This window comes from Phocoena phocoena, chromosome 2, assembly GCF_963924675.1.
Source record: "Phocoena phocoena chromosome 2, mPhoPho1.1, whole genome shotgun sequence".
NCBI lineage: Eukaryota > Metazoa > Chordata > Mammalia > Artiodactyla > Phocoenidae > Phocoena > Phocoena phocoena.
The window spans coordinates 172,230,259-172,257,349 of record NC_089220.1 but is presented as its reverse complement, the minus strand read 5'-3'; the positions used below and the strand labels follow the sequence as shown (position 1 = coordinate 172,257,349).

General features: G+C 42.1%; 1 protein-coding gene across 1 annotated transcript in view; it reads left to right on the top strand.

The window, feature by feature from the left end:
* Positions 1–27,091, top strand: part of RSU1 (Ras suppressor protein 1) — a 208,856-nt gene that overhangs the window by 84,332 nt on the left and 97,433 nt on the right. Inside the window, exon 8 of the mRNA XM_065871300.1 lies at positions 22,236–22,368. Coding sequence (XP_065727372.1) covers positions 22,236–22,368 — 133 coding nt within the window. The remainder of the gene's footprint in view (positions 1–22,235; positions 22,369–27,091) is intronic.

Here is a 27,091-nt window from a genome sequence, read left to right as displayed (position 1 = left end):
TTTCATTATTCATTTGGGGGAGACATGAAGTTTGTATGGCTTGCCTCCCTCATTCTATATATTGATATTATGATGAATAGTTCTTGACACAAAAACTATTTTGAAATGGGACTCTTTGGTGACGTACTTTGACAGGAACGATGTCATGCTTTTAGCTTAGCTGCCCTAACTGGACTTAGTTAGGGGAAGGACTAGTTTAGTGTTCCATATACCTCAGTAATCAACCCAAGATGGCATGTCCAGAAATATCACTAAAATGTCAACCACAAATCTCTTTAAAGTAATCTCATTCAGAGGATGAGAATCTTCCTTACTTGCGGTTTTGAAATATCAACTTTTGTAAAGACAAGGAGTCCTGAGTTATTTCTTTTTCCGAGATGCCAGATGGATGTTGAATTAAGTCCAGTTTTCAGCTTCTCTTCAGATGATTTTTTTAAGTTTGTGGTGGTGTTTTGGATCCTTATCAGTATATCAAGTGTGCTTTTCCTCCTCCGGTCCTCCACAGCTCCCCACAGCCTGGCATCAGCGTGGTTGCCTTGGTACCTGTTCCTGAAGGATGTCTGCAGTGAAATTTGGTTGTTTAAATAGCACGACTTGTCATCTAAAAGTAGAAGTCATTAGCACGACGCCGTTTGGCTAGTGGTGTCTTGAATACTGTTTTAATTTCTTTCTTATTTTTATCACTTTACTGTTAATGTTTACTCATTTCACCACTGGAAGTTTCAGGGGCCCGCGCACAGTGTGGATCCGGAGTGAAAAGGCAGAAAGTTCTCCTTAAGAGTCTCCTGAAACTGGTGCCCAAAACAGTGCCCTGAGTTAGACACTTAGTGTATTTGAGAGATTCAAACTTTGGAGTTCCAGCTCCACGATCACCCTGCCTGATCAGTAATACTTTAGATGTTTGTAGCTGTGATCCACCATTGAACAGCCTTCTGCCATATCTAAGTAAAATGAACTGTCACATTCTTACGAGCTTCTGTTTGAATTTTAATTGGTCTTCGTTGTGATCCTGAATTTGCCAGAAACATGTACTTATCTCAGAATAGGGAGAGTTTGTTTTTGTTTAACATGGAAATTGAACTGGATGCTCTGGGAGGGTTTGCATCATTTGTTTCCATTCCAGTTACCTACTCAGTGCCATTATTACAAAAGATGCAGCCAGGTAGAACATCTTTACCTGCCCACCCAGGTGAGCTGAGTCTCAAGGCAGTGGCTGGTGTCACCGCAGTTGAGAGGGTGGCAACCTGCTCCTTCACTGGTGGCCATCTCGGCGGAAATCACCGGCTGACAGCTTGTGCTGGAAGGGATGTGCGTTAATTAGTTGCTGGAAACTCTACCCTCGTTAACTCCAGGCAAGTTGTTAGGGAAAATGATCTAGAGTTCAGAGTGTTGGTTTGATAACAGGAAAACAAGTTTAATCATCAGAGTGTGTCATCTTGTTTGTGAAGCAGTTGCATCACGTGTAGTTTCTTTCCTCTTGGGGGATCCTGTTTTATCTGTTTTGTTGGCAAGGCACCTGATCTTCCTTGAACCCTGTGGCTCTCTTCACCCAGGGGGTACAGATCGTAGAGAATGAGGTCTGTGCTTTAGGTACATTAAATTTTGCAGGTTTTTTTTTTGGTGGGGTAAGGAGGTTGGTGAACAAAAGGAAGGGTCTACTTTTTCTGGCCCCAACTAATTCACTTTGGAAAAAAAAATACTGTGTTGCTTTTATACAGTAATTTATGTTCATTATCTTAACTGAAACATTTAGAAAGATCAAAAATTCACTCAAAACCTCACCAACTTGAAATAACAATTATTATGGTTCAGTGACTATCATTCAAGATATGTCTCTGATACAGACAGAAGAGTGGGTCAGGAAGTAGAAAGGAAATTATATTCATAAGTAAAGAACATAATATTTTTTAAAGTGTTAACTTTTATTTGAATCTAAGAAAAGAAAATCAGGTGAAGAAATTACGAAAGTTTTACTATTTGAGACAAAGAAATTTAAGGTATTAATTCCTAAAAGATCACTCTAAGTAAAAATTAAAATTATGGGCAGCAGCGAGGTGTTTTATACACAGATATACATTATATACATCATATATATATTTTATATATGAATATATGTAACTATATATTTTTGTTTGTTTTGTTTTTTGGCCGTGCTGTGCACCTTGCAGGATTTCAATTTCCTGACCAGGGACTGAACCCAGGCCACGGCAGTGAAAGCCCAGAATCCTAACCACTATGCCACCAGGGAACTCCCAGTAACTATATTTTTCAAAGTAGATTGCTGGCTTTTTGGTTTTTGCTTAATTACCTGGATTTAATTGTCAAGTAGCTGTTTTTCTAAAAGCCTCTTTATGTCCTGAGTTCTTGCCTTCTTGAGAATGTCTGCTCTTTCTTGTTTGATAGATAATTTGTCTGGGTGTAAAAGTCTTGAGTAACCTTTCCTTTTACGAGAACTTTGTAGACATTGTCTGTTGACATTGAATGTTGCTAGAGAGACATCAGAGGCCAGCCTGATTTTTCCACTTACTGGGTGATTACTTTTTTCTGCTAAGATGCCTATAGGATTGCTTATTTATTTTCTCTCTCCCTCCCTCTCTCTCTCTCTCTCTCTCTCTAAAAAGCATAACACACAAAGATAAAAGTTCATACAACATAGACTTATAGCTCAGTGAATTATCACCCTGCAAAAACTCACAGGTCAGGGAATAGAAGACCACCAGAGTCAGCATTCCCCCTTAGCCCTCCTTCCAATCAATCCCTAGGCTTTCTGCCCCCAAGATAACCGGTGTCTGTACTTCCAGTGTTATTACTTAGTTTCGCTGATTTTGAATTTTGTATAAGGAGAGTTATTCAGTATGTATTCTGGCTTCTTTCACTTGCCATTATGTTATGAGATTTATCCATATTGTTGCATATATCATTCATTTTTATTGTTCCCATGATATGAATTATCTAGCAACAGCTCGATTTCTCATTTGAGCTATGTATTTGCTTAAGCAAGATCCCTCTCCCTTTTCAGGTCTTCCCCATTCAGGTCCAGCAGTGGAATTAGAGGCTCTCCGGGGGCTGATGTGGCCTCAGTGCCTCCTCTCCCTCATTCTTCTCACGTCCTCGCTCACATAGTAAAGGTGTTCGCCCTTCAGCTCCTCTTGTCGTTTGCTGTGGAACGAGTTTCTCTGGGGATACTCACTGCTCCCCCTTTGCTCCCAGCAAACCCTCACACTTAGATATTAGCACTTCAACGAAGGCTCACTTGATGGGGCTTTTAGGACTGTTAGAAACATCTGTTATCACACTTAAGTTCTAAGGAGCTCTGTGTCAACTACCAGTGTTCCCCTCTTTTGGGGTTAAATTTCCCTGAATTCAGCTACCCTTCATCAGAGTTTGTGATATGAGATGGGTATGTTTCACTTAAGAAATCATTCTCTCCCTTCTCCCAGTGTATTTTAAGGAAGGGGAGTACACGGAAATGCTTCCATTCCATCCTGTTTAGCTGGATGTCTCAACAGTTACTTTAGGAGTAAGTACTTTTAAAATCTAAGCCCGGGGCTTCCCTGGTGGTGCAGTGACCAAGAATCTGCCTGCCAATGCAGGGGACACGGGTTCGAGCCCTGGTCCGGGAAGATCCCACATGCCACAGAGCAGCTAAGCCAGTGTGCCACAACTACTGAGCCTGCGTTCTAGAGCCTGCAAGCCACAACTGCTGAGCTCGCAAACCACAACTGCTGAGCCTGTGAGCCACAACTACTGAGCCCGCATGCCACAACTTCTGAGCCTGCACTCTAGAGCCCGCGAGCCACAACTATGGAGCCAGCGAACCACAACTACTGAAGCCTGTGAACCTAGAGCCCATGCTCCACAACAAGAGAAGCCACCACAATAAGCCCACGCACTGCAACGAAGAGTAAGCCCTGCTCGCCGCAACTAGAGAAAGTCCACACGCAGCAATGAAGACCCAGTGCAGCCAAAAATAAATAAAAAATAAAAGATAAATAAATTTATAAAATCTAAGGCCTATAAGGCAGATGTACCGTGATGGGAGAACAGCGGATCAAATTTCTGCTTCCTTTTGGTGCATCTTATTCTGCCTTGTGCACCTGCGCCCTCCAGCACTGTGTCTCCACCCTCCTGTGTCCATCTTTTTTTCAGGTTTGTCTCTCTTCCATTCTGCTTTAGCCCTGACATCTGCCACCTTTGCTTCTTTGAGGCTGGTTGTCACAGAAGAGTGCTTTAATCAGAGGGGGGTACATGGTGGTGTGAGGCTAGCTTTATGTTCCCTTACAGGATTTTAATATCAGGGAATGTAGAATTATTGTAGGCTGCCTTTGAGTAGGAGCTTAATATTATCATTTGCCATCAAAAAGCATCTGAAGGGCTTCCCTGGTGGCGCAGTGGTTGGGAGTCCGCCTGCCGATACAGGGGACACGGGTTTGTGCCCTGGTCCGGGAGGATCCCACGTGCTGTGGAGCGGCTGGGTCCGTGAGCCATGGCCGCTGAGCCTGCATGTCCGGAACCTGTGCTCTGCAACAGGAGAGGCCACAACAATGAGAGGCCCGCGTACCGCAGAAAAAAAAAAAGGCATCTGAAAGCTGCCATCGGAACCCCTGCTTCTCGGCGCCCTTGAACCGAAGGGAGGTGCTCTTTGTTCTATGGTGTGTAATTTGGTGCCAACATGGAGCCCCCTGAAGACTGAGCCCTAACAAAGGAGAGGCCCTTCCTTAAAGAGTATACACAGTTTGAAGATTTAAAGTGACACCAGCGTTTTTGAGAAACTATTTAAAGGATGAAAGAATACGGGATATTGTATAACTAAAGAGAAATGTAACCTTTCTGTCTGATTATCTCCTTCTCTTTCTGATCTACCAAAGTGGTACCCGTAGTGGAAAGCGCAAAGAAGAATGATAGAGTCAGACTGCCATGCGCTTTATTCCCCTAACTCAAATTATGTCAATGAATACAATAAGTCGTATAATATTATATATAAGTATATAGTAGTTTGAGTTACATAAAAGTAATGTGCTCTCGAGGGAGCTGAATTTCCTTTAACCTCTGTTGTCTGTAATTTTGTCTATTTGGCCCTTCTGTACATGTTTAATTTATGATTAATCAGAACCAGATATGTAGGGCAGACTTTGTGCTATTCCAGTTACTCGACTATTAAGAAAATGAAGATAGTGGCTGCTTTGGGCTGAATTCGGTCCCCCCTAAAAATTCATCTTTTGAAGCCTTAACACCCAGCACCTTAGAGTGTGACTTTGTTTTGAGATAGGGCCTTTAAAGAGGTGATTAGGGCCCCTCCTAAGGGGCCCTAATCTAATTTGACTGGTGTCCTTATAAGAAGAGGAAATTTGGACACAGAGAGACACCAGGGTTGCACACCAAGGAGGAAAGACCATGTGAGGACACAGTGAGAAGGTGGCCGTCTACAAGCCAACGAGAGAGGCCTCAGGAGAAAACAGATCTGCTGATGCCTTGATCTTAGACGTCCAGCTTCTAGAACTGGGAGAAAATCAGTTTCTGTCGTGCAAGCCGCCTAGTCTGTGGTATTTGATTATGGCAGCCCCAGCAGACTAATGCAGTAATGTATAAAATAACTTCTAAAAGCCAGTTTGCTATCTGGAGGTGTGTGTGCAAGATATTTTATAAGAGAAACTATATGTTTTGTATTATTATCGTGGTTATGTGCTCTTTTAGGCATCGTCAGCCGGTCGCCCTGATCCCAACACGCGTCAAAGTACATTTGCCATTGTCACTGTTCTTTTTTCTGTAAAAGGGAAGGGAGAGGAGGGATGAAGAATGGGGAAGAATTGGGAGAAGGAAAGAGAATGGGCAGACAGACCGGTCCTTTCTTATCGTTGACCGTGGCAAGTAGGAAGGAGCAGACCTTGGTTTGAATCCCAACACTACCGTTTGCTGGCTCTGTGGCCTTTGGGAAAGGGAGGAATCCTCTCTGAACGTCATTTCCCTTAACTGTCAGGCACCTTCCCAGTTTGCAGGTTCCTTTGAGATCATATGCATAAAGCATCTAGGCTGGTCTGTGATCCGTACATGCAAAAAAAGCATTTTCTGCATTTTAAGTTATTAGTTTATCACTTAAGCCAAACATTTTTGCTTTCTTTTTCTGTTAGGGTGAACTTGAACAGTGCATCCTGACAGTAAACACTAACAGTCTGCCAGTTCAACCTGCCTGTTCATGCTTGCTGCACTGCTTTCAGCCTTCGCTCTCTCCCCTCCCGGGCAGCTGGTTCCATGCCCAGCTCACTCACACCTTTAATGTGTGGGTCATTACTGTCACATGAGGAAGCAAAGGGAGACATATCAGTATCTGTGGTGGGAGCTGGAGGAGATGTAGGCAAACAAGTGTTCAGTTGTTTTTAAAGCCCTTTTTCTTTAGGTCATACGATAGAGACCCTTAAAGGGATCAAATCTCATCCTCGTTGAGAAGGACACCCCTATCCTGTACAGTGTACAAGATACCTGAGAAAGACAAATGAGCAAGACGAAATTCCCATCTTATTTAATGAGGGATGCTGAGATGGAAGCAATTTGGTTCTAATTCCAGTTTGGTTATAGAATGGAAGTATAGACACAGCAGTCAGGTCTACAGGAGGAGCTTGGAAAGGACTTCAAGAATGGGCGTTTGAACTGGTGCCGGGCATTACTCAGATCAAGACTGTTAATGGCCCCTGTGTCCATGGAGCTTACAATGGAGTTGGAGAAACAGACCACAGGAAAAAAAGCACAGCAAAGGAAATAATTATAAAATGTAATAAGTACTGTGGAACAAACAAATAGGTGCTGAGTTAGTCAAAAGTCACAGGGATCGACTTTCAGTAGAGAAATCCGGGCAGGCTTCTCTGAAGAGGTGACATTGAATGCGTTACATTTTATCAGGAAGCACAGGGGAGAGGGCATTTAGGTAGATGCGGAAGCAAGAAAGGCCATAGTATGTTTGGATCATTGCAAGTAAGTCACAAACTGATGGGAGGTGCATCTAGATGTCCTGTAAATGATTTTGCATGATACTGTTTTTAAAGTACAGTCGTTTGAAAAATGAGGCCACGGTTCTGACCATTATGTGAGCCTAGTATGTTTATGCTATATGTCACCATTTAGTGTTTCACATTTACGTTGTCAGCTAGGGGGACCTGGCTCTTGATTAAGCAATAGGACACCATTTGTTCTTATATGCTGACGTCAAATTATGACCAAACAAAACTATTTTACCCTTGTGAACATTTCTTTAGATCTCCAAATCATGAACATTAAATAAAATAAGTGTGAGTAATGTATAAAAAGTCACATATAAATTCATTTACTCCATAAGGGTGTCATTTAGTCTTTAAAGCAACTCTTGCCTTTGAAAATACATTAATTCTATTTCACTTTTTTTCTGGTAAGTTATTATGATAATAATAAGGAATATCAGGCTACTCTGAAATTTGACAGCCACCTGGAATCTTGGGATTGGTAACACTGCGTAAATCAGTAGCAATCAGAGGAGTTGTTTAGAAGTGCCAATTCCTGGGTTGGCTAATATGAGCTCTATTTTTTTGTAAATAAGTTGAGTCTCTGAAACAACTTCACATGTTGGAAGTGATTTTGTATTCGTGGATTGTTTTTTTTCCCTTGAGTCAGAGTATTATAGTACGTCCTTTCCTTTTTTATTGTTTAACTGTGACAGTATTTCATATTTTTAACCCAAGACAGTTGGCTTTCCAAAAATACTGGAAACCAATTCATGATGTAATCGTCCTCACCCAAATCCCAAATTGTGGAAAAACTCCGTTTTCTCACTGTTATTTATAGTTAATGCTTTTTCACACATGAAGACTTGTAAATTGTCTAAGTAGATCCTTGGGAGGTGTGGTAGACTTCTATCCCTTGAGTTATATAGTTATTTTGCTTTGGTTTTTCTTAAAGCTTAATGTTGAAGTTTTTAAACATACTAGTTTACGTCTGTGGCCTGGGCTTGGCTATGGACTAATACTAGACTAGATAGTACTCTTGTTTATAGTAGTTTGGGCTACTTATTTGCCTTTTATCACTTATACTGAAAAAAAGTAAATAGTTATAAAAGTAGAAACATCTGTTTTTTTCTGCTTTATTTTCTACTACGTCTTTTCTGCTATAATATGTAGTTTTTGCTTTTATCATATTTCTTAAGTCCTGAAGTAGATGAATAAGTGCATGCACGTGTATGTGTGTATTTACACACATGGAAGTACTGTTTTCACACAGTTGTGATTTTCCTTCCGTTGCATCTTACTTCTGAGCTGTAGTTGTTAAACTTAAGGGAAAGTAAGTTTCCTCAAAATGCATTAAAGTGGATTGTTAATATGTAACCCAAAACACATTTGGCTTTTTTTTTTTAGCATGAATAATTTTGAATTCACTGGAAATTAAGTTACAATTGTTGCAGTTTTATTCATGTAGACTTAGCATTTGTGTCACTCAAAATTCTTAATTATCTTAGTACATATTTTATATGGCACAATATCTGTACTCTTACCATCTCCAGCCTCCGCTGAGAGTGTAACACATGGCACCGAAGTAATAAAAATATAAGCTCTAGAGTGAGAAGCAAAGCCGAAACAAGCCGTTTTTACATATAACGTAAGTTTAGGTTCTGTGTAGTAGGTTGATCCCTTACTTAACCTTCAATAAAATTGGATTCGAGGGTATTTATATATAAATAAAAAATAAAGTTAATTTTGTTTCCTAATTCCATATGAGCGAGTGCCTAGGAATGTATTACAATGACATTTAAACTTCAGCATTAGTCCTATTGGCTGAAAAATTGCTTTGCTTTTTAAGCAACTGTTTTTGAGGTTAACCATTAAAAAGCTAAGTTGTTGCCGTTTGGGAAGGTTATTAAGATGATTATTATTAAGACTATGTGATCATATCTGTACTGATTGAATCTGCCTGTATTTGACCTTTAATCTCCTGCCAAGTTATCTAAGAAGTCATTTCCACTTTTTACATAATTTGGAAATTAACATGTGTTACAAATCTGGATATGTTTAAGACTTCATCTCCACAAACCCCGCATGCCCTGCAAACTTCCCTTAATGGGCTCTCCAGTTGTATGTGCGTCTAGATCGAGGTCAGATTCTTTGTGTCAGAATGTTAGTTAGCGTATTTGTACACACGGAATCTCCAAGTACAGTTCCAGATGTTGGGTGAAAAGGGAGGCGTCTCAGCTCAGCTGGCCGCGTCGGCCTGTGTCTTCACTTGGTGCAGTTATGGTGGTGTCCGGGGGGTGGCGGGGGATGGGAGTGAAGGGGGTATAATCTCCTTCCCTCCCACCCCTACCCACCTTCCCCAGAAGGCAGCGTTTTGAAACCATTGGAGACACGTGAGACACTCAGAAGTGCTTTGAATCAGCCCTGACAGTTGTAAAAGATGAGTCATGGCTGCTTCTCTGCAATCTATAGACGTTTCCATTTCAGATAATAAAGATCAATTGAAATATACCGACATCCAGACCCCGGCCCTGGCGCGCACCGCCTTTAATCTGCTCCTACTGCCTTGCCTGGGATGCCCCACCCAGATTCAAACCTATTCGGCCTCTTCTCTGATCAAAATTTCCCCAGGATAATTTCAGTTCTCATAGTGATTTTCCTGAACAATTCTGACTTAATGAAATGTTATTATTTTAAAAACAATGATTTGTTCAATGCATAATTACACGAGATTTTATTCTTTTTAAAAAAGAAATACACGATATCGCTTATATGTGGAATCTAAAAAAATGGTACAAATGAACCTATTTACAAAACAGAAATAGAGTCACAGATGTAGAAAATAAACTTATGGTTACCGGGAGGGAAAGGGAGAGGGGAGGGATAAATTGGGAGATTGGAATTGACATATACACACTACTATACATATAATAGGTAACTAACAAGGACCTGCTGTATAGCACAGGGAACTCTACACAGTACTCTGTAATGACCTATATGGGAATAGAATCTAAAAAAGAGTAGATAGGGCTTCCCTGGTGGCACGGTGGTTGAGAGTCCGCCTGCCGATGCAGGGGACGCGGGTTCGTGCCCCGGTCCGGGAAGATCCCACGTGCTGCGGAGCGGCTGGGCCCGTGAGCCATGGCCGCTGAGCCTGCGGGTCCGGAGGCTGTGCTCCGCAATGGGAGAGGCCACAACAGTGAGAGGCCCACGTACCGCAAAAAAAAAAAAGATAAAAAAGAGTAGATACATGTATAACTGAATCTCTTTACTATACTCTAAGGTATCAATTGAAGCAACAAAAAAAAGAATCCCTTGACTTTGTGTTTTGACTCTTGAATAAGGAAGTGCATGCCCTGTATTCATACAGCCTGTTAAAAATATTCACCCTGTCATACTGATGAAAGTGTATCACCCTAACACATTACTCCACCAGGGTATTTTAATTTAGAAAGAGAATTCCTAGAGGTAACGGTAGTGGTTCTAGATCATGCTTCTGATGAAAGGATTCTGGGCCCTGTGAGAGAGGTAAGGGATATATTTTGTTGACGCTTCCCCAGTGTTCTTTAAACCATGTCAGATGCTTGACTCTTCCAACAATACCTCAGTGCCTTCTTGCCGGAAGAGGAAAATGTTTTCAGTGTCCTGTACACAGAAAACCAAGAGCTTTGAAAGAGTCAGGTAAGCTGGTCTTTGACTCCCAGCTCTGCCATTTACACTCATGCAACCTTGAACGTGGGACTCAACCTCCCTGAATGTTAGTTGTTTCTTCTTTTTTAAGTGAGATAATAGTGATACTTTTCCATGCACAAGTGTTGTGACTCCTTGAAATAATATATGCAGGGCTCTTGAAGCAACACCTGGTGCATAATACATGCTCAGCTGTTAATAGCTATTACCATTCTGGTGATGAAGATGGTAATAATAGTAAGCATTCACTACTCATGGAGGTTTTTTTTTTTACATCCTTAATAAAACTGGTAATAGTATCTGAAAATTCAGATTTCTTTGTCAGTACTCTAAATAGATTTACTATTTGGGGGCTGCTTTATTTGTTTTTTTTACCTTTTTGTGTTTTTTTTTTTTTGGCTGTGCCGTGTGGCATGCGGAATCTTAGTTCCCCGACCAGGGATCAAACCTGTGCCCCCTGCATTGGGAGTGCCAAGTCTTAACCACTGGACCACCAGGGAAGGCGCAGGGCTGTTTTATTTAAACTTTTAAAAACATTTAATTGCTTAAATGCTTTTTTATTGTTACAGATAAACAGGGACTTTTCTAAGTGTGGTCCCTGGACCAGACATCATCATACCCTAAGAACTTGTTAGAAGTGTAAACTTCGGGTCTCATCTAGGTCCTCCTAAATCAAAAACTCTGGAGGTTTTCCCAAGGCCTCCAGGAAATATTGATGCCCATTCAAGTTTGAGAGTCACTGCTTTAGAATATATGGGAAACACAGTAAAGGGTGACTTTCATGATCCTACCTTCCAGAAATAACCACTGTTAAAATTTTATTTCCTTCTAGTCTTTTCTCTATTTATGTGTGTATATATACAATGTGTGTGTTCTTCTAGTCTTTTTCCTATGCATATGTATATACTTTTTAAAAAAACATATGATCATATTGTACTATGTGGGTTTTATAGTCTGCATTTCCACCTTCAATATTATGTCATGACCATTACCCCGCGTCATTAAATTTTATTTGAAAACATTTTTAACCATATGACTACCTGTGATACCATTCTGAGTGTCTCATAATTTATTAACCAACCCCTTAGCCATTTGAGTTGTTTCCAGGTGTTCTGGAGGAACACAGCAGCAGAAGTGAAAGTTTGTATTCGTAAATCACTATGAATGTCTGTGATTGTATCCTTAGCATAAATTTATTGCAAGGGTGGAATTACTGGGCCAAACAGTATGAGCTTTGTTTTAGCTCTTACTGTATATTGCCCAGTCATCTTTCAGAAAAGAGGTGCCAGTTTGTACTCTCAACGGTAAGGGAAAGCGTGCATTCCCCAAAGCACCTCTAGGACTTAGTCCTTTTGAGTGTGTGTCAAGTTTGCTGGAAGAATGCTTTATGAACGGTGAGTAAGACATCAGTCGACATCTCCTAGCCTTTGTCTTGGCCTACGCTTTCGTACTCAGAAACATTGATGGTAGGTGCTGTCTTAGAACTTGTCTCTTAGATGCTAAGGTTGATTTCAAAGTTTTACTCTTCCCATATTGCCTGCCCTTCACCTCACACTGACTCTACAAGTTTTCTTGACAGGGTATTGGAACTCTTCTCATGTGTGCCGTGGAACAAGCCTTCTGGGCAACATGGGTGTCATGGTGATCCTGGGCACCTAGGGCTGTAGGGATTGAGAAGCGCTAGAAGGCCTTCTAGGAAGAGAACAACGAATTGCTTTTGTCTGTAGTATCGCAAGACAATTCAGAAAAACTTCACATTAAATCTTGCTAGGAGGGAATTGTGGAAGAGACCTGAGATCGAATGTGAAGTAAGTGCTAAATGAGTGGAAATAATGTTTTATCATTATGGAGGATATCCTGTATTCGTTCAACTTAAATAGCTATGGTGAGGGCTTCCCTGGTGGCGCAGTGGTTGAGAGTCCGCCTGCCGATGCAGGGGACACGGGTTCGTGCCCCGGTCCGGGAAGATCCCACATGCCACGGAGCGGCTGGGCCCGTGAGCCATGGCCGCTGAGCCTGCATGTCCGGACCCTGTGCTTCACAACGGGAGAGGCCACAGCAGTGAGAGGCCTGCGTACCGCAAAAAAAAAAAAAAAAAAAAATAGCTATGGTGAAGACTGGTTTGTGATACCTTCATTTTTTCTTTTTTTCTAACTTTTTTGAGATATAACTGACATACAGCACTGTATAAGATGTACAGCATAATGATTTGACTTACATATATCATAAATGATTATCACAATATCACATCATTTCATATAAATACAAATATTTTCTGAATCTTGCAGAATTTTTTTAAAAAAATTTAATCGTGGGACTTCCCTGGTGGCGCAGCGTTTAAGAATCTGCCTGCCAGTGCAGGGGAGATGGGTTCAAGCCCTGGTCTGGGAAGATCCCACATGCCGTGGAGCAACTAAGCCCATGCGCCACAACTACTGAGCCTGCGCTCTAGAGCCCGCGAACCACAACTACTGAGCCTGCGTGCCACAACTACTGAAGCCTGTGCGCCTAGAGCCCGTGCTCCGCAACAAGAGAAGCCACCGCAATGAGAAGCCCATGCATCACAAGGAAGAGTAGCCCCCGCTTGCCATAACTAGAGAAAGTCTGCATGTAGCAACGAAGACCCAGCACAGCCATAAATAAATAAATTAAATAAATAGATTTATTTTTAAAAAAGTTAACTGAGTTTTACACTGGGAAGAGATCTTAGAACTTATCAGTTCTGATACCATTATTTCAAAGATCAGGAAGCCAAGGTCAGGAGTGCTTCAGTGACTTGTTCAAGGGTATATAACTAGTTAATGAGAGACCTAAGAGTTGAAGCCAAATGTGCTGACTTCTTTTAATTTTTTTAAATTAATTTTTATTGGAGTAGAGTTGCTTTACAATGTTGTGTTAGTTTCTGCTGTACAGCAAAGTGAATCAGTTATACGTATACATATATCCACTCTTTTTTTAGATTTCCTTCCCATTTCGGTCACTACAGAGCATTGAGTAGAGGTCCCTGTGCTATACAGTAGGTTCTCATGAGTTATCTATTTTATACATAGCATCAATAGTGTATATATGTCAATCCCAATCTCCCAATTCATCCTATCCCCTCTTCCCCCCTTGGTATCCATAAGTTTGTTCTCTACGTCTGTGTCTCTTATTTCTGCTCTGCGAATAAGTTCATCTGTACCATTTTTCTAGATTTCACATATGTGCTGACTTGTTTTGAGATCAGTTCTTTCTCCCACTCACATAATGTGGCTCTTCATAAAATGAGACTTAACAATACGAGCTTGGAGGATACCTGTTGGTATACAATTTCCCTAGGGGATTCTCACACATCTGTACTTGAAACGGATTACCAAAGGGTGTGATACTGTTATTGATCCTATGAGAAGTTGTGATTGCTGGAACTTATTCTTTGAACATCCGTTTATTTTAGTTTATGTTGTATTATACAGGGACGTCTCCTGGGGAGTCTCCAGGGTAACTGGGGCTCCCTCGGTGCTGACATTTCCAACTTCCCAGGCAGTCAGAAGGTTGTCCTTGACCTGGGGAACTTGAATGGAAGGACGATGAGGTTTAGGAGGACACCCCTGCGGGGTGCTGCAGACTGCCACCATTTAGAAATCTTCAGTCTTCTAGGAAATGAAATCAGGCCTCCTAAATTTTATCTTGGCCCTGCTTTTGATCACAGACCTCTGAGAAGCTTATGAACTTGGGGGCCCTCTCTTCGGAAGAGTGCCACCATGCAAATGTAGATTTATTTTGCATTCCATTTCAGGAGATTATGAATCCCCTGAGGGAACCTCTGTTTTAGGGAAACTCTTTTCCAGTATACGTTTTTCTCTCCTTTGGAGATTTCATTTAACATAATCATGAAAAGAGTATTTTATTTTATTTATTTATTTTTTTTAATTTATTTTTTTTGAAAAGAGTATTTTATATTTATGTCGTGCTTTCCAATGTAGAGAACCATTTTGTCCACTTTTGGGCCCCTGTCCACAATCCTATCAATCTGTACTATTATCCCCACTTGGCAGATGAGAAAACTGAAGCTCAGAAAACACAAGGATTTCCCTGAAGTCCTTTGGTCACAAAGCCAGTGAATGGTACTTGGCGTCTGGAGCCAGGTCTTCTGGCCAGATCCACTGGGCTTTTGTCTGTACTGCCTGACGTTACATCAACAATAACAAGGAAATCTGGCAAGCAAAAATAAGATTACCTCCCACATTTAGAAGAATGATGGGGAAACCCTATGCAAATGCCAGGTTTACAACGTGAATTATTTATGGCGCAGCCATGGAAAGGGACTTGCAGGGTAGAGCAGCAATAGTGGTGTGCACTGGGGAGGCCCACTGCTCTGTTGCTGGGTAATCCTATTTACACGTGACTGAGAGACCCTTCTGTTCCATCTTATCCTGGAACACAGATATCAAATGGCCAAGAAGGGCACCAAGGGGGAAACTGTAAAATGATACTTTTCTTCACGGGTTAGAAGGGCTTCTGGACTCATTCACACCGACACACATAAATCAGATGCCACTTTCGTCGGAGCCATTTGGCAGGGTGTTTGGCTTTCCCCAAAAAAAATCTTTTTCATTTAAATTGTGCTCTTCCCTCGACGAGATCAGAAGAGTAACAGTTTTAGTATGTTTCACACAGCAGCGACGCGTTGTATGTATTAAGTGAACAAAATGCGTGTTTCAAAAACGTGTCGCCAGAAGGCTAAGCACACAATTGCCAGAATGACAGTGTGGCCTCGAATTCCCCGCAGAATAAATCTGAGAGCTGTCATGAGACATCCCAGCTTGCTTTGATTGCATCGATGATGCACAGAAAAAGAAGCAGCCTCAGACCCCCCCTTCTCCATCCAGTTAGGGTTTAACAGATCGTCATCTATAAAGCGTGCTGCTCCCTGCAGTAGGATGGTGCTGTTTTAAATAAAAGCCACTGCCTTTGTACTAATTAGCGCCCATCATGTATTTTGAATTGTTTCTGATGATTTCCCGTCCATGCACCTTATTCTTATTTATCCGTACTTGTAATCCCATGGAATTCTCGAAAAAGAAAATTAACAGTTTACCCTTTATCCTGCTGGTTCAAATCCCTTTCCCACCTTGCGTTCCCCTCTTTGAGGAAACCAGTATTAACAATTTGATACGTATCCTACTCTTCTCTTTTTTTCACGTAAACATTTCCTCATATACATAATATGGGATTTCTTTCTTCTGTAATTTTTCAATAATGAAATCGTAGCAAACTTAGTACACCCTGAATTTTTAAGAATTAGAGTGTAGATCTCTTTCTAGGTCAAAGCATACAAGTCTACGTCATTCATTTTAATAACTGGAAACATTTCGTTGGGTGGCTGTAGCATACATTATTCTGCTTCTCACCTGTGGGTGAACATTCTGGTTGTTTCCAGTGTTTTATTACAGCAAACATTTATTATTACAATATGAACATCGTTTTATAAGCTTTATGATCATTTTCCATTCAGTGAAGTATGTTGCTAAAGAAGTGAAAAAGGTGGAAACCTTGCATCTCCAGCTGTCATCTATAACCACGCGCTTCTATAATTGGTAGCCTCTTCCATAGTAGTAAAATCTTAGAGGTTTACGTGCAGGATATCTCTTTGTATCTGGAGCGGCCCTAGAAGTAGCTTTTATTTTGCGTTGCAGTCATTAGTGGTTAGCTTCTGTGTATGGATTCACTGCAGAGCAGAGGTGATCTTTCAGCTGTCATAATGTCCCATCTAGACCCCTTCCACAGTGAATCAATTACTTGGGTTTGGGCAAATCCAGTATACTGATGATAGACTACCCAATCAACCATGGTTTGCTAGTTTTACCTTGTTAGACTATAGCCTTAGATTTTCCTGAGTGAGAGAGCCTGGGTTTTAGGGTGAGTTAATTTAAAAAGCGTTCTGTGGTATTTTGGAATTAGGGAGGGAGGGAACGATGCTTCGATGACGTGAAAACCAGTGCCTGCTTCTTAATGGGGCCACAATGCCTGTTGCGTCCCATCACACGTATAACTAGCGAGGAGAATGACAGTTTTGCACGATTGTGGCCTTTACAAAATAACAGTTGCACGGCAAAGCAGCCGTACTTGAGGCTCTTGAAAGAAGCATACATGGTCCTTTTGCAGGTAATAAAATGGAAAATCCAATTTGCAATTGCAGAAGCAGCCTCTGAGTGACAAATGATCTTCAGGGCAGCGCCGGCCAGAGGGTCACCACTAATCACGGCTCAGGCTGGCTCCCCGTGTGGCCCGGGCCTCCCCACTGGAGAGGGAGTGGAGGGAATCTGTGTCGGGGAGTCAGCCAGCGTGTCCGCGGATGCTCCGCTTTCTAGCTTATTAGATCCTCTTTGTCACAGTGCTTAATCCTGCCGTCTGATCCTTGTTAGAACGGCACCAGAGCGCCCGTTCAGGCTTCTAATCAAGGAGGTGGGCGAGGGCTCCTAACTAGAGCCAGCGAAGCGAAGCGTGCGGCAAGTTAGGGCTCCTGCAGCCTGACTGACGGGCTGAGATGCTTCCTGCATGTTATTACCGGAAAGGGAACCCACCTCGGACAGCTGACGGAGGGGCTCAGCTGAGGCCAGAGTAACTTGTTGCTGAGCCCATCGCGGGGACAGGTGTCAGCTTTTCCCACGGGATGATGGCCGAGCTCCACGCGTTATCTTAGCCCTCTTCTGAAATTACCAGCCTTCAGAGCGAGGTGAGAGAGCCATAGACACAGAGCCGGCTGGCGGGGCCACGGCTGCACAGAAGCAGGTACTGTGTCCTCCACCAGTGACATGAACTCAGGAAACAAAATCCGCACATCCTGTCCCCCCGAGCCTGCTTGTAGCTAGGAAGGGTTGGCGCTGGGTTTGGCTTGTGCGGTTTCCAGCTCTGCCATCTGTAATAGTTGCCTGCTTTAAGGTGTGCCGTGGGCCTTAAGCATGGGTTTCATGGTGCTTTGTTTAAAAAAAAAAAAAAAAAAATGCACACATCAACCACAAAGCTACTGTTTGCTTCCTGCCCCCGCCATCGTTCTTTTCTGTTAGGCTTCCCAGTTCTGGTATTCTGTGAAGCACCTGTGTATCTGAAGTCTGTCTGATGCTAACTCTGGCTTAGGGTTGTTTGATAATAAAATAAATAAATGGGGGAGGGGAGGGTAACTCCTCTCTCCACCCTCCCCTCCCTCAGCTGGGATGTACAGATGAGGTGGAAGTGATAGAAATGACATTGCTCGTGAAGAGCCTCTGGTCCTTTGCGTGTACCCCAACTTCCAGACATCAGTTGAAGACCCCTTTGCCCCGAAGGGAACGCGTCCAGCTCCCATCCTGCGTTTGCTGCGTGCTCCAGTTAGCAGCCGTCACTAGCCTTCCCCTCTGCCTCTGCTGTCTCCATGGACGGTGCTGAAATAGAGACGTTGCTAGGCATTGACAGATCTCCGGGGGGTTAGAGGCTTCAGACGAGACGGCCCAGGGAACATAGCTGACCTTTCTTGACACTGTTCCCCCAGGTCTGTCCTGCACGTGTGGCAAGCGGGGAGCATCGAAGTTGAGCGTGTTATTCTCAGAGGATGACCGCTAACAAGCCTGCCGGCTTAGTCAGAGGCTGTTACTGAGTGAGCAAGAGGCCGTGTGCGTTCCAGCGTGGGTTTGTGGGCTGTGGGTAAGAGCATGCAGGCTCTTCGTCTCTGCACCTGTGTGTCAATCTCAAGGATAATCCATTAAAACCTGCTCATAACGTCTGTACTTTCGGAGTAGTGGGCAAACCTTGCACCTGGATGGGAGGAAGCTGGTGATGCAGCCTGGGAAAGAAGAGAGGGTCGTCTTCTTCTCACTGTTCCCAGGCAAACCTGAAATAGCTCAGGCTCGTCTTTGAGGTCCTTCCTAGACCCTTTCCCTGGTCCATGTTGCTCTCATATTGACCCAGAGCCCTGAAAATACAGCGTGCTGAGAAATCCTCTGTGCTCCAAACATAGCCACCTACCCTCCCCTTCCCACCCTTCTTCCCCGGAGTTAAAATATATATATATATATTCCTGTGATACCTATCTGAACCAGAGGTTAAAAGGAAAACAACCCAGTTGAGTAAATTCGTGGTAATATGTGAATGACAGGGAGTCCTGGAAGCTTGTTCAACAGATACCACTCTACCTACTGGAAATTCAGACCGGATTTTTCATTAGAATAACCAATTTGGTGGGGGATGAAGAGGAAGGATATTTAGAGCAGAACCGCCTTTATCAGGGAGCTCCCCTTTGCTTAGGCATTGGATATGCTTTCCAGGGCTTTTATTTTTTTTGGAAAACATATCTTTTTTCCAAAGGTCTCATATATTATTCCTTTTCGTAGTCGATTCCATGCTGATGTCAGTGGGCAGGGCCTGGAGGCTGGAAGATGATACTGTGTAAGCGCAGGTTGTCTCCAAGGTGAATGTTTTAAGAGACGTGCTTTTACCTCTAGCGCCTCCGCCTCCAGCTTTTTCGTGAATTGCCTACCCCGTGGTTACTGTCACCTGGTAGCTCAGCCGTTCCCTCAATGAGCATGCTTCCTAAGAATAGTGGGCGTTATAACACACTCTGTGTTTAAAACAGGACACTTCAGAAATACAGACTTGTTTTTTTTTTGGCGGTACGCGGGCCTTTCACTGTTGTGGCCTCTCCCGTTGCGGAGCACAGGCTCTGGATGCACAGGCTCAGTGGCCATGGCTCACGGGCCCAGCCACTCTGCGGCATGTGGGATCTTCCCGGACCGGGGCACGAACCCGCGTCCCCTGCATCGGCAGGCGGACTCTCAACCACTGCGCCACGTGGGAAGCCCCCAGACTTGTTTTTAAATAGAAGACTTTTTCCAGGAATTTCTATTACATTCATTTTTAGGAAATGTGGAAATAGGACAAGAAGTAATGAGAGAATGATATGGACGACAGATCATAGAGTATAGAGGAAATGAGAATTATAGTGAAATTTAACCAAGCGATCAGTTTGATTCTCGGGAAGCTGAAAACCCCTTCCTTTCTCCAAGTAAAGATAAAAACAAAATATATAAATGGCAGTCCATTGCCAACAAGGTTACATCCTGGTAGGATACTCAGCTAAACCGAATATGTGCGATGTTTGGATTTCCATTTACCCCACGCAATTTTCTGACTCATGGTTGAGAGAATAAAGCTCATTAATTTCTCAAGTGATTTAATATCTGACTAATGATGTTTAACCATTAAGATGAGGAGACTGACAATATTGATAATCTTGGAGAGAAATGTATCTGCTTATTTTTGTAGTTAACACCAGCAGATTCTAAGTAGCTTTGGAAAGATCACGATGAATTACTTGCTCTTAATATTTAGTAATATCTGCTATCTTTAAAAGCATTTTATGAAATGGTAATCACTTTTATATTGGTCTTTTCTTTCTCCATTATTCTGAATAGTTGCAAGTTACACCTCGGAGATATTGTAGTTTGGATTTCAGACCACCGCAATAAAGCAAATATCACAATAAAGGCGTTCACTCGAGTTTGTTGGTTTCCCAGTATATATAAAAATTATGTTTACACTATACTGTAGTCTGTTAAATGTGCAATAGCGTTATATCTAAAGTAACAATGTACATACTTTAATTAAAAAATAATTTATTGCTAAGAATTGCTACCCATCATCTGAGCCTTCAGTGACTTGTAGTAGTAACATCAAAGATCACTGACCACAGATCACTATAACATATATAATAATAATGAAGAGGATATTGCAAGAATTACCAAAATGTGACACAGAGACCCAAAGTAAGCAAATGATGTTGGAAAAATGATACCGGCAGGCTTGTTGGACATCGGGTTGCCACAAACCTTCGCTTTATACAAAATGCAGTATCTGCGAACCACAGTAAAGTGAAGCGTGATAAAACAAGTTCCGCCTGTATAACAAAAAGAAGACGGATTCAAGGTATCGATTCTTTGTTTTAAGAAATGCTACATCATCCTGGTAAACATTTTCTTTTCGTTCCCAAAGCTCGGATTAGCTAGGAAGTTGATGGGCTTTGTGCGATGCTTGCATCCTAGAATATGTTTTCCTTATCCTGAAGTTATCACTTACGACAATATTGGCCGTAGAGCCTGAGAACAGGACAGATACGGCACTTTGGTTGTGTCCTGGGAAGTATAAATTGCTTGGTGTCTTTGCTCAAAAAGCCTTGGACTGTAGACCATGGGTCTGCAAATGGACTTCCTCCGTAGGACTTTTAGGGAAAGGATTTTGGTGAGTTTGCCAAGTAAAGCACATACAGCTCTGCTATGTCACATCTGTCCCTGTGACTTTCTTAGGCAAGCAGGTTCTAGGAAGCTCTTTCTCACGCTGCCTTTTCCACGTTTAAATATACCAAACGGAAAAACATATAGAGAGAGTCGACCGATCCGTCCAGCAACAGGTGGTACCCAGATGCTGGCTGCCTTCATTAACTCATCCTTGGTTGATCTAGGTTGACATGTAACCTGATAGCTTCACCAAGCGTTGTAGGAAAAAGAAGAGATTTGGAGTCAGAAGCCTTAGATTCCAGTCCCCACTCTGACATTTTCTGATCTTGGACATATTACTTAATTTCCCCCCAAGTTTCCATTTCTTTGTCTATAAAGCGATGTCAATTACTGACCTTAGGGATTGTTGGAGAATCAAAGGAGGAAATGCTTTTTACAGGTAATTTGTCAACTGGTAAGGGCTGTACGCGTGTGTGTTTTTACCCTCACCATGTTGATGAGACTCATTTAGTGCTGATTCCGAGGTGTGTTTATAGTACCCGAATGAGGCGATAATCGTTCTACCTGGGCAGTATTCTTATCTTTCTTCACTCATGTCCTGCTTTGATGAAAAGTGGTGGTGATTGGTTCAGGTTTATTTTATTTTTTGAATTTAATTTTATTTATTTTTTTATACAGCAGGTTCTTATTAGTTATCTATTTTATACATATCAGTGTATACACGTCAATCCCAATCTCCCAATTCATCACACCACCACCACCCCCCCGCCACTTTCCCGCCTTGGTGTCCGTACGTTTGTTCTCTACATCGTTGTCTATTTCTGCCCTGCAAACCGGTTCATCTGTACCGTTCTTCCAGGTTCCACGTGGGTCAGGTTTAGATCAGATTGGACAAATGGTGATGCACACTGTCAAGATGGAGTTTGGGGAGGTTCTGCTATTAATGGTTCTCTCTGTCTTGGAGGGCCATTGTTATTTCTGTAGCAGATACTTGGAAAAATGAAGCAAATGCTTCATTTGCAAGAATTCCAAGTTTACTTCTTACATCTTTCCTCTACTCCCTCTCTCCTCCCTCCCTCCCTCCCTCCCTCCCTCCCTCCCTCCCTCCCTCCCTCCCTCCCTTCCTTCCTTCTTAATTTCTTGGGCCAGTGTACAATCACTGACATGGCATGTATATCAGTGATGACTTTTGGTAAAACTTTTTAAAAGAAATTAAATGACTCAAAAAATGCTTGAGGTTGTGCTATGATTACTGAGCAGGAATTACTTCTTAGATTCGATTTCTGTTGGTTGGATGACCTTCACCTTTTTTTTTCCCCCTCCTTCTTTTTAGGAAACTTGGATTTAACTGGTCAGAAGCAGATATTCAAAGCAGAGAACAACCCCTGGGTTACCCCCATTGCTGACCAATTCCAGCTTGGTGTGTCCCATGTTTTTGAATACATCCGCTCTGAGACGTACAAATAGTAAGTAGACTATGATTTTCTGAAATAGTCTGGTTTTACAGTTTTCGTAATTATGCCGTTTTTAAAAACCTATCGTGTGATCTTGTCATTGGTGGCACCGAGCTCAGAGCATTTAAAAATTTTATTGATAACCACATGTAATTGTCTCTGTTATTTATAGATTATTTTTAATTGATATTTTCAAAGGGAATTTATACCAATTTTGTTTAGAAATCTCTTAAGGTATTAAATTGGCTGACTATGCATGGCACTAAGGAGATTCACCAAATACATGAAGATCAGAACATACGTTTTTCTCCTTCGAATGTAAAGAATAACAAATGTTATGAACAAGATTGTTAAGTGGTTTATTTATAAAATCAGTAGGGAATACTAAGAAGGCATCATCCTTTTCTTCAGAAGCTTTTACTCTAGTGAGATAATAATCTCTCTAAGAGAAGAGATAAGGCAGAAGACAAGGAGGAGGAATCAGCTAGCTTAAGTCATAGCATCAAAATCTCTCAAGTCCTCCCCTCTGGTCAAGGGCACCTGTGGGGACCCAGCCTTAAAACCAAACTATTCCCACCTCTTTCTTCCTTAGTTTGTCCGGGTTGGAAGGAATTCTACCACCCCCCACCTACTCTGTTGTTACTATTAATCTTCTGTCATTATTTCTCCCTCATCCACTCCCCAGCCCCAAATTGAAGTGAGCATTTCTCTCGATGCTTCAGTGACCCCTAACACCAAAATCCCGTCACCGCTAGTTTTAAGCAAATGCAAATGACTTGAAACAATTCGTAGTCAGGTTTCATCTGTTCCTGTGTCTGGTACCAACTTTTGAGAATTTAATATCCCAACTCTTAGAGAAGACCTAGGAGATCATTAAAAGTTACATTCAGTTTGGAGTCTCCCATTCTTTGGTGTCAGAAATACGCTCCCCCCGCAAACCCAGCACAGCTCTCTCGGAATCTGTGTTGGGACAGCAGGTCAGACTTAACTGACGGGGCAGAGTCCTTGCCTCTGAATGGCCAGCTGTGGCTCTGGTAGCACATGTCCCCGTATGCCATGCTCCTGGTTACACATCTGGGACTCCTTATGGTATATTTCCATCTGACAGAATCACAGAGAAGATGAGCTGTGAAAGAAGAATGGTGTTCAGGGGAAATAGACTAAAATTGCCGAAATGATGGTGTATCCTCATACGCGAATGCAGCGTAAAGCATGGTCTAGATTTCTTCGAAGATGATATACCTTAACATTTTTTTTTGATACCTTAACATTGATCACATGTCATAAGACTTACTTTAAGAGTAAAATGAGAGATGTATAGGCTATGTGTTATTGTTTCATGAACTACATAGATATGTGCAATTATTATAGATACATAGTTTTTTTAAAAAAGAATGAACATAGCTCAGCCTTGAAAATTTGTTTAATTATAAAAATGTGTGAAAATATAGTTGCAAATGAACAGTTTATTGTTCATTTGGTTTCTCTTAAATTGTTAATCGTTGCTAGCATTGGCTTTAGTTAAGGCTCTACTTTTTCGTTAGTAAATGGACGATTATGTAGAGCTTGGTTTGTCGGGTATGCTTTTAGAAAACCATTGTATATGATACCTACAGAAAAATAAATAAGGTCCTGTTATTCTAGAACTGGGGGAAATGCTCTGTTGTTTTTTCTGGTTAACAGTTTTTTAAATTTACCATACACTAATTTAGAATTTACAGAGAATTGGAATACCTTGTGTATGAAAGCGCTTCTAATTGTAATTTCATTTGAAAAGATTACCTTGTGAATGTATGGATTTCGTATTACCTTTGAGTCGTTAGGCTATTAATCACCATTATATTAATAGCCTGTTACAAACTAGTTCCGTTTATTTGAACATTGTTGGGATTCTGGATGAGTGAGTGGTGTGTTGCATTGGTTGAGTTTATTGGTAAGTTATTTGAAAGGGAATCTGTGACATTTTAGTCTGTGACATATTTGATGTATCTATTCTTGTCTGTTTTATTAGCATCTTATATTTAAGGATCAGAGTAAGCAGTTTGCCTATTAGCTTATTTTTTATGTGTTTGTTTTCCTCGTGGAGAGTTATCTTTTGGCCAGTTAAATCAACATTAGAAAGCTTAAACAAGCATGGGAGAGCCATTGTCCCCCGTCTAGGGGGACCAATCAGTACTCTGTTTGCTGCTTTTAGAAGAGTCTGTGTGAGCCTCTGCTGGGAGAATGCACTTGACATTACATTCCTGGGGGCAGGGACCTCCTTAAAGTGAATTCCCTTAGAGTTTTCCCCTTCTCTCTTCCTTGGGAAAGAGAAGAATGTGAACCACTTCCTGTATCCCAGCTTTCTGCCCTCCTGTTCTCCCAGTGAAGTAGTTACCTTCATTCCTTGATCAAACATACCAGCCAGAAACATGGACTGTGAACTAAGTAAGACACTGCCTCAAGCTCTTAGCCTTTTTGAAAAGATTCTTGTACAAAAATGGCACCACTATGTTTCACTGACGTTTTAAATTTAAGGTCCTCTTTTACATGAATTGGTGTATGTTAGTATATCCTCATGTAACCAGAACCCAACTTAATTCTTTCATTTTTTTAAGCAGCCCCTTCATAATTAGAGGACTTTTAGTATCCTTCTCAACTCTCTGAATAAACCCTCTAATTAGATATTTGGCTACTTTTGTAAAGCTGCACGTGTGAGGACTTGCAAGGAGGCAATTTATTCGTTATACCTGTATTTTTTTAAACAAGGCCAGTGTCTCAATCAGTACCTTAGTCTTAGATCCTTTATTCTGAAACCTGTGGTTTCTAATCTTCACTTCCTTGTTTCTTTTTATATAAGTCACATACATCCCTAACAATGAAAAAATCGTTTTTTTAATATTGATCTTTAGCCTGTCATAAAAGTATATTTTTATTTATTTAGTTTTTAGAAATTTATTTATTTTTGGCTGTGTTACGTCTTCGTTGCTATGCGTGGGCTTCTCATTGCAGTGGCTTTTCTTGTTGTGGAGCATGGGCTCCAGGCGCGCGGGCTTCAGTAGTTGTGGCACACAGGCTCAGTAGTTATGGCTCACGGGCTCTAGAGTGCAGGCCCAGTGGTTGTGGCACACAGGCTCAGTAGTTATGGCTCATGGGCTCTAGAGTGCAGGCCCAGTGGTTGTGGCACACAGGCTCAGTAGTTATGGCTCACGGGCTCTAGAGTGCAGGCCCAGTGTCTGTGGCACACGGGCTTAGTCGCTCCGCAGCATGTGGAATCTTCCCGGACCAGGGCTCGGACCCATGTCCTCTGCATTGGCAGGCCTACTCTTAACCACTGCGCCACCAGGGAAGCCCATAAAAGCACATTTTAAATTTTTATTCTGGCACTTAAAATACCAGTGAGTCTCCTTTCTCTGTTTTCTTTTTAACCAATCGACCCATTACCTAAATGAGAGCATTGAGAACTCGCCAGCGCATTTTATATCCCTTCATGTCCATGGTTGAAATTCAAGGTGACCTTCCTGTTCTAAGCACATCCTGAGAGGCCTTCCAAGTCTCGAGCAGCGACAGGCAGGGAAGATGGATGATCTGATTTCCAGACTCTAACGGACTCCAGGAGGAGACGTGGATGTTTGAAACAAAACAGGGAAGTCGGTGTTCAGGAAGAATTAAAGTACTTGGCAGTGATTTAAGCTGATGAAGACGAAGCAGGAGGGGATGTGGGCAGGTGTGGCTGGGAGGATGCCAAGGTGTGATTCTTCAGGAGGTTGTTCTTTTGAGTACATTTGGGGCATTCATCACGTCCTCATCATTCCTCAGATGGAGGTTGCTCTTTGTTCATTTATGGTACTTTCAGCAAAGGGAACATATTGGCTGGTGTCATTGCTTTGCCCTGCTCATTGTCACTTATTCCCTCTGTTAAAATAATTTGCTCCGGGCTTCCCTGGTGGTGCAGTGGTTGAGAATCCGCCTGCCGATGCAGGGGACACGGGTTCGAGCCCTGGTCTGGGAAGATCCCACATGCCGCGGAGCACCTGGGCCCGTGTGCTATAACTACTGAGCCTGTGCGTCTGGAGCTTGTGCTCCGCAACAAGAGATGCTGCGATAGAGAGAAGCCCGCGCACCGCGATGAACAGTGGCCCCTGTTTGCCGCAACTGGAGAAAGCCCTCACACAGAAATGAAGAGCTGACGCAGCCAAAAATAAATAAGTAAATAAATTAATTTAAAATAATAATAATAATTTGCTCCGTCTGGTGTTGAGGATCAAACCCTACAGCTGCGTTAGCGTTTTCGGGCTGTTGTTGAGTAACTTCTTCTAGGCAGAATTATGATGGGATAGTCACCGCTTGTAAAGTTTCCAGAAGGCAGATTTTTTTTTTTTTTTGTCCCTGGGAGAAGTCGGATTGGAGTCAGGATCCTTGACAAGATGCTTTGTGAAAGGGAGTAACACGCACTTTTCACATTTCCATCACGGAAGGTGGATAGAAACCGCAAGCCATTTTAAAAACTGACACGTTAACTCTTAACAAAAGAAGAGGTTTGACAAATGTTAAGCTGAAAATGTGTCGGTTGAAAGCGACATTTGGAAAACAGGCTTCCTCGTGAAGGCTGCAATTTGTAAGGCATGGCAGTCCTAAAGCCTCATCTCCAGCCTGGCATAACTCAAAAGGTGCTCCCCCATCATTTCTCCTGTCTTGTGACTTCCTTTGCACACCAGGGAAAGGTGCCACACTTGCTTTTCTGTTTCGTTTTTTA